The sequence below is a fragment of the Sparus aurata genome, chromosome 10, assembly GCF_900880675.1.
Source record: "Sparus aurata chromosome 10, fSpaAur1.1, whole genome shotgun sequence".
NCBI lineage: Eukaryota > Metazoa > Chordata > Actinopteri > Spariformes > Sparidae > Sparus > Sparus aurata.
Genome location: NC_044196.1, coordinates 22,766,720 through 22,781,009, shown reverse-complemented (window position 1 = coordinate 22,781,009; position 14,290 = coordinate 22,766,720). Strand labels below are relative to the sequence as shown.

The 14,290-nt window shown below is 42.0% G+C and overlaps 1 protein-coding gene and 2 non-coding genes across 3 annotated transcripts; 1 reads left to right on the top strand and 2 right to left on the bottom strand.

Moving 5' to 3' along the window:
* Positions 1-3,825: 3,825 nt before the first annotated feature.
* On the bottom strand, positions 3,826-3,929 carry LOC115590662 (U6 spliceosomal RNA). The gene has a single exon (XR_003985813.1). It is a non-coding gene; the product is annotated as a U6 spliceosomal RNA (small nuclear RNA).
* Positions 3,930-4,382: 453 nt separating this feature from the next.
* On the bottom strand, positions 4,383-4,489 carry LOC115590657 (U6 spliceosomal RNA). Its single transcript, XR_003985808.1, has one exon. It is a non-coding gene; the product is annotated as a U6 spliceosomal RNA (small nuclear RNA).
* Positions 4,490-10,294: 5,805 nt separating this feature from the next.
* Positions 10,295-13,516, top strand: LOC115589426 (uncharacterized). The gene is made up of 2 exons (XM_030430265.1): positions 10,295-10,298; positions 10,712-13,516. Exons 1-2 carry the CDS (start codon positions 10,295-10,297, stop codon positions 13,312-13,314), a joined length of 2,607 nt encoding a protein of 868 aa, XP_030286125.1. The 3' UTR covers positions 13,315-13,516.
* The last annotated feature ends 774 nt before the right edge of the window (positions 13,517-14,290 follow it).

The window sequence follows — 14,290 nt, the reverse complement described above, 5'->3', positions numbered from 1 at the left end:
GTCTTCCATAGAACGGAGCTCAGTCGTGTAGCGGACACTCAAAACTTCCGGAGTCCCGGAGTGGAATTAACCAAAACGAGGGAAACACTCGTATGTTCGCTCCATGTAGAGACACGTGGCTGCGATGCATATGTCCACCTCTTTGGCCACTCCAGGGTTCTGAACATTAGTGTTATTAAAATAATATACTTTTACTCACCTATCCTGTGTAACTTTACTTGGGGTTTCCAGCTGATATCCAGCATGACGCGCTGCCGATCGATCTCTTCCTCGTACTGGACGATAGTTGTTTTAAAAACTCTTAATATTTCTTCAGCAGCAGCAGTTAGTCGCTCGTTGACAAACTCTCTCAAACTCTCAACTGAACTCATTGTTTTTTAATTACTCATTCAATAGTCATTCAATAATGAGCTGCGCTGTGACTCAGGACCGTCTTCCCTTCATTCATTACACACAGGGAGTTAATGCTACTCGCTGCTACTATTTACTTCCGCTGGGTGCCACGCTCTTAAACTCCGACAGCGGAATTGCGGAGGCTTTTAGTTCCGCCTCAGGCTGAAAACATTGAATCCAGAAGTTGTTTAAAACATATCTGACTACAGAGAGCTATCCATCACCGGCGTGATCCAGATTTTCACAATAAGAGCATCATCTTAATCCAATTGTCGGGACGGTCTAGAACGGATGGTTCAGGGTTGTGATGACCCAGTTTGTGCTCCAGCGGCCGATGAGTGTCAAACAGCAAGTATTGATCTGTGGCTGTAGGTTTTCTGTTCACCTCAGTGTTGAAGTATCTGTCAAACAATATAAGACTAGCAGCTGAAATTAAAGATAGATCTCAGTTGCAGGTTCTGGAGCCAGAAGGACATTCAGGTTACTGAGAAGAAGAACCGGTTCCGTTTGAACCGAGTTCTGTAAAAAATGGAGAATCGTGACCTTCCTCTGTTTGTTTGTTCAACAATCAATTAAAAAAGAGACTTTTTTCATATTTAATTAATTAATTATTTAATTAATTAATTAATTTGTTTCTCAATTTAAACAATCTTATTGTTATAATAATTCTATACTTCTTTTTTGAAGTAGACAAAAAAGAAGTAAACCCCAGTAAACCCCCCTGGTTGGCAGATTGCCCCACACTAGATTAGAAGATTTAGAGAATATTACAGTTTTTATTGATTGCTTTGATGCAGCAGTCAACTCAAACTCCACATTTTCAAAACAGTTAACACACAGGCCGAAACAGTGGCACTCATGGTCAAAATGACTCATTTTGTTTGCAAAAGGCTCTAACCGTGCCAAAACATTTAAAATATGCAACAAAAGCTAATTTTGCCTTCAAACAACACAACTTGCAAACAAGTGTATGAGCTCTTCCAATCAACCATTACACAGTGGACAACAAAATACAAAATACAGCACTCAGTGCTTATCGGTGCACCATTGCTTGTCATTGTAGCCTATTACTGTCGTAGCTTTCATGCCAGTGCCATTTGTTGTCAAATTTACCTTATTGCAAAGAATTGGATCCAGACTCAGAAATGCTTTGATGCAAATTTTATTGATTCCATTGATCCTTTTGTTCAAACTGTGGCAGAAAACTGAAATACTGTAAATATTACACAAAATTCATGTATACCAAAATGAAATCTATTACAGTAAAGTATCAAAATCTATTACTGTAGAGTAAAAGAAATTGCCACTTGATACTCAGTCTCTTCTGTCTTGAAGATGGGGCCACATGGCCTGATCCACATCACATTCATTATCCTCTCTTGCAATGAACCAAGGAAAAAATCTTCTTGCATGCCATCCAACCTTGACATTCCTCTGCACCTATTTCTCACTCTCATCTGCCTTAGACCTCTTCAATCCATGTTGGCAAAGAACAACACAGCTGCTGCACTTTTTAAGGCCTGCAGACTGACTGACATCTGTGTTAACTGTTCTGCAAAAGGGTGGGGAAAATGTGTCAATCCAATGAGAAAGGGTTAACACATTTGCAAGAGGTGTCTTGTGCTCTGCTGAGACAGTGATGATGAAAACCAAGTGGATCCCAGTTTGTTTAAGCAGGTCAAAGCAATCAATAAAAACTGTAACAGATAATTTTTTGTTGTTAAAATCTTTGTAGGTGGTTAAATTGTTCCTTCTGACTTTAGCCAGCCATACTTTTCTCCTGTCTCTGCCATGTGCACGCCTTTCTCCGAGCAATTGGACCATCCCCATGCAGCACAGCATACCATGGTGAAGATACTGTTTTTAAGGAATTCATCGTGGTATTAAGTGCATTGGGAAAAACAAGACTGTGTGTGATGTATTATGCATCAATGAGTTGAGAAAGTTTGGGATAAGTAAAAATAGTTAACAAATGGTGATAGAATTCCATTCATTTGAAATTAATTCAAATCAAATTGAATTTATTTGCCATGGATTTCCTATTAGAACACAGTTATCATCATGATGCTGTTGTGAGTCCAGACTTGTCAGTCACCTGTTAGTCTGCCTCATTTAAGTCTTAAGGTAAAAAAAAACAAAATAAACTGAGAAAATGTTATGATTGTATTGCTGTCGACGACTATACAGGTTTAGTTTCCTATTGTATTCAATTGCCCGCCAAGCACTTGGAACTTTTGGAGGGCTACATGGACCACGTTATTGGCCAGCGTTTTGAACTTCCGTTGTCACCACTATCTCTCTCATGGCACTCTAGTGTCAACTGCCTGTCAGCACTAGGTTGTGCTGCTGTGCTCCGGAGGTCATACAAAAATATTTGGGGAATAACAATTGGGCTGTGAAGAGTTCTCACTTCAGAAGCGCCTGTGTCCGTTGCTTACCCGTCCGTTGCGTACCCATCACCGGTTTAGTAGTTAGCTTAGGCTGACAGATTAATTTAGCAAGTTTAAATCTCCGAAATGGGCATACAGGTAAATTAACACATCTACAAAAATCAAATAAGAGGAGTTTAACCTTCATGAAAGTACCATTTATAACTGTTGTGGTGTGGGTAAGCGTTAGACTTAATTTTCGTCTGGCTTCTAGTCCTCCTCTTCTTTCTACTACTCCTTCTGCTACTATGCCTTTTAAAATATTAAGCTTTGTTCAACTCGTTCTTCTCTTCTTCTTTCTTCAAATGTAAAAACTCTGAGCTCCTCTGATAATTCTGCCACTTACACATGTTCTTATTGTTATGCCTTTTCAAAAATTAAGCTTTTTTCCACTTTTGATTCTCTCCTTCATTACAATTAAAACAATTAAGCCCTGACAATGGACTACTTCCATATCCAAGTATCATCGACTTCTTAAAAACATAGAATGGGTAGAATGTTTTAGGTTACATTTAATAACAAAATTGAACATTGAATGTCAACAATAACAACACATTAAAAATACAACAGAGGAACACCACAACAGATCAAGATTCCACTGAAGAAAATCGAACACAACATTTTCAAACTGATCAGAAGATTTTTATTTTATTTTTTATTTCATGATGTTGGCAATTAGTATTTACTGGCTGCCAATTCAGTATGCACATTTACAAAATTCAGTGAAAGGGGGCGAGGCCAAAAACGCCCTGACACTGAAAAGGGGGCTGTTCCCAACTTTTGCCCTCAGACAGGAGCTTGAGCCTCCCGTTTAGCGCAGAGCACTCATGTCTGTAACATTGCAGGTACTACTCGTTGTAGATTAGGCGAGTCGTTGCTCGCACCGCACAGTGACTTTGGTTGTGTTGCTCGCACCGCTCAGTGACTGGTTGTGGACCATTGAACGGAGCACTGGCAATTACAGACATTTTCATATCGGAGTGGGTCTCGGGGCAGCCAGTTCAAAATGTGGAAACGCTTCACGAATTTGCGTGTCATCCTTTTGCAGGGGCCATGCTAATCTTCTCTGTATCGATTCCAATTTATCATATATATCACCCTTGCTCTCTCTCTGCCTACATTTTAATCTCCTGTTTGCAGGATGATCCTTGTACGGCAGTGCAGGCTAGAGGTACCTAGTAGGCGGTACCCTGAAGAGTCACAAGTCAGGGTAACCAGGAGAAAGACCTCATCCCTCCTTCTTGTTTATTTCAACATGTTGGCAATTAGTATTTGCTGGCTGCCAATTCAGTCTGCACATTTACAAAATTCAATAAAAGGGGGCGAGGCCAAAAATGCCCTGACACTGAAAAGGGGGCTGTACCCAACTTTTGCCCTGAGACAGGAGCCTGAGCCTCCCATTTCGCGCAGAGCGCTCATGTCTGTAACATTGCAGGCGCTACACGTTGTAGATGAGGCGAGTTGTTGCTTGCACCGCACAGTGACTTTGGTTGTGGACCGTTGAACGGTGCACTGGCAGTTATAGACATTTCCATATGGGGGTCTCGGGGCAGCCAGTTCAAAATGTGGAAACGCTTCACGAATTTGCGTGTCATCCTTTTGCAGGGGCCATGCTAATCTTCTCTGTATCGATTCCAATTTATCATATGTGCTGCCTGAGCAAGCACATGCAACCCTCGCTCTCTGCCTACATTTAAACCTCCTGTTTGCAGGATGATCCTTGTACGGCAGTGCAGGCTAGAGGTACCTAGTAGGCGGTACCCTGAAGAATCACAAGTCAGGGTAACCCGGAGAAAGACCTCATCCCTCCGCCTTGTTTATTTCAACATGTTGGCAATTAGTATTTGCTGGCTGCCAATTCAGTCTGCACATTTACAAAATTCAATAAAAGGGGGCGAGACCAAAAATGCCCTGACTCTGAAAAGGGGGCTGTTCCCAACTTTTGCCCTCAGACAGGAGCCTGAGCCTGTCCCGTTTTGCGCAGAGCGCTCATGTCTGTAACATTGCAGGCGCAACTCGTTGTAGATGAGGCGAGTTGTGACTTTGGTTGTGGATCGTTGAAAGGAGCACTGGCAATTCCAGACATTTTCATATTGGAGTGAGGCTCGGGTCAGTAAGTTTAAAACATAGAAATAATATTGATTGGAGGACTTGTCTCAAGTAATATTCTGTTTTGTGAAAAAACAGAAAGTAGCAAAAAAATGAAACATAAAATGGAGAAATGCTTCACATTTGAGAAATTAAGATAATGACCACCAATTAATCCATTGTCCCTTAATTAATTGATATACTGGATAATCATTTTTGGTCTCATAGTTTTGTTCACATGAATTATCTAAATTACCATTAATGTCATATAACTTTGTCACATTAACCTGTGTGTAAGTAAAGTAAATAAACATTGCATCAATGTTATTGTCAGCTGACAGATTGAGCCAAATTTTGATTGAACCCTTTTAAAACCGTTTTATTTGTTCATCCTGTACTTTTAGACCCTGCACAGTGAAGACATGGGGGAACCTTTCACCATCCTCAACAGCATCTCGCATGTCAAAGATAAACTCCACACCATGGAGCTCCTGCTGCTCCGCATTCAGAAAGACCCACAGGAAACCAAAGGAAGTGGATACTCAGTGTCTTCGGAGTTCCTCACTCACTAAATGGTTTAAAGGCTCTTGGATCATTACGTTTAAATACGCATTACAGTCATAATCCTAAGCAGTTAATAAAGTAATCAGTCGTTTCAGTTAGAATCAGCGATTCTATTATTTGACCTTCAAGGGTGCTCAGATCCCACCACTTAAAAATCTATGAATTCAATGTTTTCCCCCTCAGCTAAACTGTTTCTGTTTTGCAGCCATAGCAATCTTCTCTACATCTTTCATGTGGTTCCTCCTATTCTTACTCTCTGTTCTTACATCTGCATCCTCATATTTCCCTTTTTGCACTGACAGTCACACACAAACATGAAGATGAGAAGTCCTGAGTTTGATAAAATGAATGAAATGTGGGGCAGAAAAATATCAATAGGTCTAATTAATTAATTTTTTAGTGGTTCTTGTTGTCTAAAAGTCACTAGACTCCATTAAAAAGTCGCTCAATTTTGAGACTTGTTGTGTTAACAGAAACTGGATAGACTTTGTGAATTGTGTCTACAACACATTCTTAATTATTTGGGTCTACTTGTTTATTTGGCAGAGGTGATGCAAAATAAACACCAACACCAAAGAAGTTTGATCTGAAATGTTCTTTATATTTATTTATTTATTTATTTGTAACTACATGATTCTATTTGACCTATTAATTCTTTATCACTGGCCGAATTAAGAAGAAGGCCCAAATAATTAAGAATATGTTGCAGACAACGATTCACAAAGATTATGGAGTTTCTCTTACCGCTACAAGGCTCAAAGTTGAGCGTCTTTCAAATTAAATCTGGTGACTTTTTCCACAGACCACAAGAAGCAGATTATTGTAGTTAGTTTACTGTATTTGTCAAATGTGACATGTTCATGGTCAACACATTTTATTCTTTAATACATGTGGTGTAAATGTTGAGGTACAGCTGCTGGAAGGTAAGAAACTCTTCAGACATGGAAACAGACAGGCTGTGACAGCGATGAGGTGACAAAATTTACTTTTTTTTACAAGGAAGATGTAGAAACATCTTGTTGTTTTAAATGTAATGCTGCTGAGTTTACTGATTACTGATGTTGAACTCCCACAGCTCACACACTGCAGCTGCTGTAGAGTCAGTCACTGTAACAAGAAGTCAGTGTGACCCTAAAGCATGATTGGGCCTTCTTGTTAATTCTGCTAAGGTTATAGTGGTTAAATGAACATGGTCAAATGAAATCATCTAGTTACATTTAAACATAAAGAATATTTCAGATCAAACTTCTATCCATCAGGAGACAAGTCAAGTGTTTCCCATCATGCACTGTGTTCTGTGTAGAGAGAAGAGAAAAACCTGCAGCTGTCTTCATGATTAAATTCTGATGCTTCAAACACATATCAAGGGAGAGAAAGCTGGAAAGGAAACAACATGAACAACCGTGATTTCACGCTGAATCTGCGCAGGAAACTTTACACCACAACTCGATCAAGTAATACATTCTGACTGGAGTGAGGAATTTCATAGATTAGTATTCAAACTAACATCTAATGATCTCTAGAAATCATTTTCTGCTGCCAGAAATGTAGAGAACATAAGGTAGGTCTGAGTTGTGACAAACTGCACTAGTAGTGTTCTATGCGGGTGATTATTATCAGGCATAAGAAATACATGGTTGTTGAAAGCTGAGTTGTACGACATGTCATGACAACTTGAAGTTTTGATTTGCTGCATGATATAACAAACGTGTGTGGACAAATTAGGAATGTGCTATGAGGATAACAAGTTCTTAGACTTATCTGACTACTTGACTGTGCTCTGGTGCATCCTGGTCTGGATTAAAACCACAGTTTTGTGTTTGAAGCATCAGAATTAAATCATAAAGACAGCTGCAGATGGTTATCTTCTCTCCACAGAACACAGTGCACAGTTCTTTATATTTAGATGTAACTAGATGATTTTATTAGACGTATTCAATGATTACCATGTTAATGAAAACAACTTCTCTCATATTAATGGATTTATTTACAGTATGTTCACATTATAAGCCGAACATCAGGTAAAGGCAATGCATTGTAACAATGTTCGTCAGAAGACAAAGATTCAGATAAAATGAATGAAAAGAGACGATGATATTTATATCAGAGAGATTCATATTATGTCATAAAATTAATTATTGAAATCAATTTTATTTACAGGTATAACAGTGACAAACTGATTTACAGTTCACATTCATTACTAGAAGACAAGAGATACATTTTTATTGCATCAATTTCTTGAATAAGATCCTCTGAGGAATACAAATTGTCAACAATCATAATATTGAAAATATTGTTCATCAAGCATTCAAGCATTAAATGTCTCATGAAAGTCTGACAAAATAAAAAAAAACCTTCATGAAATCCTGATTTGAGATGTTTTACAGTATTTAAAGAATGCAAACTGTGTTGTTTAGTTCAAAGTGAACATAAAGTAACATCATTGTGATAAAAACTGTGTTAACCAACGTGAGACCCTCGAATAAACCCCGCAATACAGGAGTGTACAGATCCGTGTGATTGGAGGATTCAGATCATTCATACCATCTAAAGTTTAAACGCAGACCAACAAATAATCTGAGGTTACTCTCACACCTGTAGCCTATCAGGTCTCTGGGTGCAAGGGGTGTGCCCGCTTAATAAAAAAAGGTTCTGGCATGAAAGATGGTATCAACACACTTACAGACCACTACAGTCTGTCCTTTCATCATGATTTCATCTGGAAAATACTCTCAACCTGACATGTGTAAGTGTTCATTTAAGTTGTATTTGTCATCTGAGGAGTTAAATTCTACCAGAAACTTAGTTTCCTTTTCTAAAAGTCTTTTGTAATAATCTTATTCTTGACTTGACCTGTTGAACTATGAGACACATGATGTAAAATTCAAGGTTGTTTGTGTTTATTTGCAATTGTTATCTCTTTCTTTATACATAGAAACTGTTGAAAAGACTGAAATTGGGTTCCCACAGCTTTACACCAAAGAGTTGAAACTTGTTTTGTGTTGTTCTCACTAGATGGCGCCGTTGTTACTTACTGAGATGTCCACAATCGTTTGGGAACTTTATTGTTTTTATTATGAAGTTAAATGATTGTCTGTTCTTTCAATTTAATATGACATCAAACAAACAATCAAACAGCTGCTGATGTGTTTTACTGAGTCACCATCAAAGCTGTTGGACTGAAATCTTCATCTTCACTGTTTAACCACTGGCGCCATCTTGTGTCAGAAGTACAATACAGCAGCTTAGCATTAGCATCAAGGCTGTGTCCATTTGTGAAGTCCTTGTGTGTAATGAGTAGGATAATAAAGACAAAGGAGTATTGTCAAAACTAAAGACAGATTGTAGATGTTGGTTGTGGTACATGTGAGGACTGAACTGTGATCACATGACTCTTCACCTCTGTCTCCTCTCACAGGGAGAAGATGATCTGCAGGATCCTGCTGCTCATCAGCCTCAACTGTGTCTGTGGTTAGTTTACAGCTTCACTTTATTACACTGTGATTCAATGAATCAGATGAAGTAGTCCACATGTGAGCAAACACGTGATGTTGATGAGCCTCTGCAGCTCTGAGATGTTACTAAACTGTCCACAGAAACATGTAGATGGAGTTTAAAGGCTGCCATGTTAAAGCTGTCAGTGTGTCTGCTCCTCACTTTCCCTCTCTGTCTCCTCAACAGGAACATTTGTAGTGAATGTGACGCAGACCTCCTATCAGGCAGAGGAGAACCACAACATCACACTGGAATGGACGTTCACAACCACAACTAACACTTCCCCGGACCCCTTTTTTATCTTCTGTGAGATGAAAACTGATCACAAAGTCTCAGTCCTGTTTGAACTACGTGGAGGTGTTGTGGTCACAGAGTTGCAGGATCAACAGTTTGTAGGACGAGTCCAGTGGGACAAAGACGTCCTCAGAGACGGACGACTCAGACTACATGTGTCTGAACTCAGGACTGAGGACTCAGGCCGGTACCTGTGTGATGTGAGGACAAACTATGGTGTGGACTTTGGTGAATGTTGGCTCAATGTCTCTGGTAAGTTGGTTGAGTAGAAGTCAGTAGAACTTTATTAAGTTATATTTATATAAGTTAAATTCATCAGCTTTCTTTTTATCAATAAGAACCTGAAGAGAAGTATTGAGGACGACCACAATCCACAATCCTTCACTTCATTCTCACAGTATCTGAGAAATATGACAGAATTTCAGCTGTTCTGTTGTTTGGTCTCTTTACAGCAGCGAGGGATTGGCCCGAACCTTAGAGACCCAACACAGACACACCTGAGAGACCGAACACAGCAAGTCGAGGAAGGATCAGCCTCTACTGTGTATTGGGACCGACAGCAGCAGTGGTAGTTGTGTGGTTTGTTCATCGCCATTTATTATCACTGTCTGTCTAAGAAAGAAAACTCCAGCAGAGGATTTAACAAAAGCTCCAGCTCAGCAGGATCAGAGGAAACAGGTAGATAGTTACAAATGTGTATATTTATTTCACATTTACATTTTGCATTTCTGTAGCTGATGTAAATTTTATCCATAACAAAAGAAGAAATTACGATTCATATCTCATCTCTCCTGTACTGGACTCCTGCAGGATGTCATGAAGCTTCAGGTTGAACTGATCTGCTTGTTCTCATGTGTTGTATGTTACAGGACACACAGGAAGTGATGTCTTGATTAAACCTAATCTTTGTCTTCTGATGAACATTGTTACAATGCACTGCCTTTACCTGATCTTCTGTTTATAATATGTACATACTGTGAATAAATCCTTTAATATGAGAGAAGCTATTTGTAATAACATGTTGTTATTAAATGGGTCAGTTAAAACACAACAGGCAAACAGTTTTGTCACTGGTCTCAATAAGATCTGCAGATATGTATTTGTTTCCATTTGAACAGATCAAACGATGTCCTGTCCTGCTGCAAGATTATGTTCTGTTCTGTTCCACTTTTGTTTTTCCTGTAATGCAGCAAGATATTCTTTGGACCATCTTTTCCCAAATGAATCTGAAATGTGTTGTGCCTGTTTTCATCTTCTTCTTGCATACTGGTCCTTCCGATCAAACAAGCCCAGGGGAAAAAAACGGTAGACACTTTGGCATCAGAGGTTCCAGGTTGTTAGGGTCCTCCAGAAGTTGATGTTACTCCATTCTCTAAAAATGCCTAGTTCTGAATCACTTTATTGTCTTTTCTTGCTTTTGCCTAAACTGGAAGAATTGGGAGCTTGAGACGACACAAGTGTGTTGTTTACAGTCAGGCAGGTTCACCTTGTCTGCACTGAAGACGAGGTTAACAAGTACCTCAATGCCACCTACAGTGGTAGCGCTAGAGAGGAAGATCTTGGGCCATGCAGAACCTTGATAACTCCGCCAGAACCCACCTCTGCATTTAACACCAAGGAGCCAACTTTGAAAGAAGTTGAGGAAGTTGTCAAGGCAGCGAGATCTAATTCAGCACCAGGCTCCAGCGGAGTGCCATATGTGGTCTATAAGAGATGCCCCAGACTCTTGAAGCGACTGTGGACGATCCTCAGGGTCATCTGGAGAAGGGGGAAGGTGGCCCAGCAGTGGAGACACGCAGAGGGGGTCTGGATTCCAAAGGAGGAGAGCTCAACTACCATCGAGCAATTCAGGATCATCTCACTCCTCAGTGTCGAGGGCAAGATATTCTTCAGTATTGTTGCCCGGCGCATGATGGAGTTCCTCTTGAGGAACACGTACATTGACACCTCTGTGCAGAAGGGGGGAGTCCCAAAGGTCCCAGGATGCATCGAGCACACAGGAGTCGTCACCCAGCTGATCCGGGAGGCACGGGGAGGCAAAGGAGATCTGGCAGTCCTTTGGCTCGACCTTGCCAACGCCTACGGGTCCTTTCCACACAAGCTGGTGGAAACCTCGCTCGACCGACACCATGTTCCAGGCAAGATCAAGGACCTCATACTGGACTACTACAGCTGCTTCAGTTTGAGAGTCACTTCCGGAACAGTAACATCTGCATTTCATCGGCTGGAGAAGGGCATCATCACAGGATGTACCATTTCTGTGGTTTTGTTTTCCTTGTCCATGAATATGCTGGTGAAGTCAGCAGAGGTGGAGTGCAGAGGACCACTCACCAACTCAGGCATGAGACAGCCCCCTATCAGAGCGTTCATGGATGATCTGACAGTGACTACAACATCAGTCCCGGGCTGTAGATGGATCCTCCAAGGCCTGGAACGTCTCATTTGCTGGGCACGGATGAGCATCAAGCCAGCCAAGTCCAGGTCCCTGTTGGTGAAGAAGGGGAAGGTTTCAGAAAGGTTTCGCTTCTCAATAGGGGACACCCAGATTCCATCTGTGGGAGAGAAGCCAGTCAAGAGCCTGGGCAAGATCTATGACTGCACCTTGAAGGACACCGCAGCTCTCCAAGCAACAACACAGGAGTTGGGAACCTGGCTGACAGCTGTGGATAAGTCAGGGCTACCAGGGAAGTTTAAAGCCTGGCTCTACCAACATGGCATCTTGCCTCGACTCCTCTGGCCACTGCTGGTCTATGATGTGCCAATGACCACCGTCGAGTGCTTCGAGAGGAAGGTCAGCTCTTTCCTGTGGAAGTGGTTGGGCCTACCACGAAGCCTCCGCAGCATCGCCCTGCACGGGAGGAACAACAAACTCAAACTACCCTTCAGCAGTCTGACGGAGGAGTTTATGGTTACCCGTGCAAGAGAGGTGCTGCTGTATAGGGACTCCAGTGACATCAAAGTCTCCTCGGCTGGCATAGAAGTGAGGACCGGCAGGAAGTGGCATGCTCAAGAGGCAGTCGACCAGGCTGAGTCCCGCCTGCGGCACAATGAGCTGGTAGGAACAGTGGCATCCGGATGGGCAGGACTCGGGAGCAACCCAAGACCTTCCTACAACAAGGCACAGGGGAAGGAAAGGCGTCAGCTGATCCAGGAGGAGGTCCGGGCAGGGGTGGAGGAAGCCCACTGCAGTAGGACAGTAGGGATGCGGCAGCAGGGGGCGTGGACCAGATGGGAGGAGGCAGCTGACCGGAATATATCATGGACAGAGCTATGGCGATCTGAGCCACACTGGATCAAGTTTCTCGTCCAGTCGGTCTACGATGTCCTCCCAAGCCCGTCCAACCTCCACCGCTGGGGCTTGGCTGAGAACCCACTGTGCCCTCTCTGCCAGAGAGCTGGATCGCTAGAGCATATCCTGAGCTGCTGCCCGAGAGCACTAGGAGAGGGGCGTTACCGCTGGCGCCATGACCAAGTGCTACGGGTCATTGCGGAGGCAATCAGCACAGGGATTTCCACTAGCAAACACCAACAACCAGCAAGGCAGTCCATCGCCTTTGTTAGGGCTGGGGAGAAGCCACAGCAGCTCAGGAGTCAAGCAGGGGGGCTGCTGGCAACAGCCCGAGACTGGCAGCTGAAGGTCGACCTAGGGAGACAGCTCAAGTTCCTGGAGAACATTGCAGTGACCACACTCAGGCCAGACATGGTCCTGGTGTCGGAGACAACAAGGCAAGTGGTCCTGCTGGAGTTGACTGTTCCATGGGAAGACCGGATGGAGGAGGCCTTTGAGAGGAAGAGAGCCAAGTATGAGGAGCTGGCAGGTGAATGCCGAAGCAGGGGATGGAGGACCCGATGCAACCCCATCGAGGTCGGATGCAGAGGATTCGCTGGCCAGTCTCTCATCAGGGCGCTCAAGATGCTAGGAGTGAAGGGGCTGCACAACAGGAGAGCCACCAAAAACATCAGCGACGCAGCAGAAAAGGCGTCCAGATGGCTGTGGATCAAGCGGGGCGAGTCGTGGGCGAATGCTCTTAAGACACAAGCCGGGACTTGATCACCCCGGCTGGGTCCCCTGGGTGAGGGTGTCTGTTGTGAGACCCGAAACACCCGATGAACCCAGGTGTCAACACTGATGATGTGTCTTAAGTTGCACCAAAAGTGTATTTTAGAACGAGGTTCACTGGAGTGTATGTACCTACGTTTTTACTACAATTTTGTTACATGTTATATTGAGTTGCTGTTTGATTTATGTTAAGTTAGCCTCTATTTTATTTTTATCTTACTCTATTTTATTTTATTTATTTTATCTCTACTTTCTCTATTTTCCTCTTCCCACTTTGTATGTAACTGTTGCACAGCAATTTCCCTCGGGATAAATAAAGCTTCTTGAATCTTGAATGTAGGAGTTTTTTTTTCTTGACATGAATGTGTAAAACTGTTGGATGGCTCTGTTTGCATTTGTAGGAGACACTACTTTGATAAAAAGGGATAATTAATTACTGGTAATTAATTAATTACTGGTAATCAACTATGCCTCACACGGGGCACCACAAATTTGGACATTAGGACATGTAGGTAGGCTATGCGGGCCTCCCATGGACGGCACCATAGATGTAAGGGACTATCACTGCTTGATAATCAAGGTCATTAATCACTGGTGATTAATTTTACACTTGTAGATGGGGCACCACCTCCATTGTTTGATTTACTGAAATAGGCTGGAGGGAACTATTCCAAACATCTAACTGTACAAGTTTGGCTTGGACAGCTAGAGTATCAATTTCAAATCAATTTATTCAATCTCAATATTCTGAAGCAGTGAATTCTTTGCACGTATCCATCGGTTCTCCACATTAAAATTAAGTTCCAGACAAAAACAAATGATTATATATGTTTATTGACTAAATAATTTGGGGTAACATAAATGAACTAACAATTTTAGATGAACAACAAATAACAGAAAAGGAAAAGAATGTAATAAGCAAAGTAATAAAGTTATGTGACCGTCGGTAGATGGTAAAGTTAAAGGG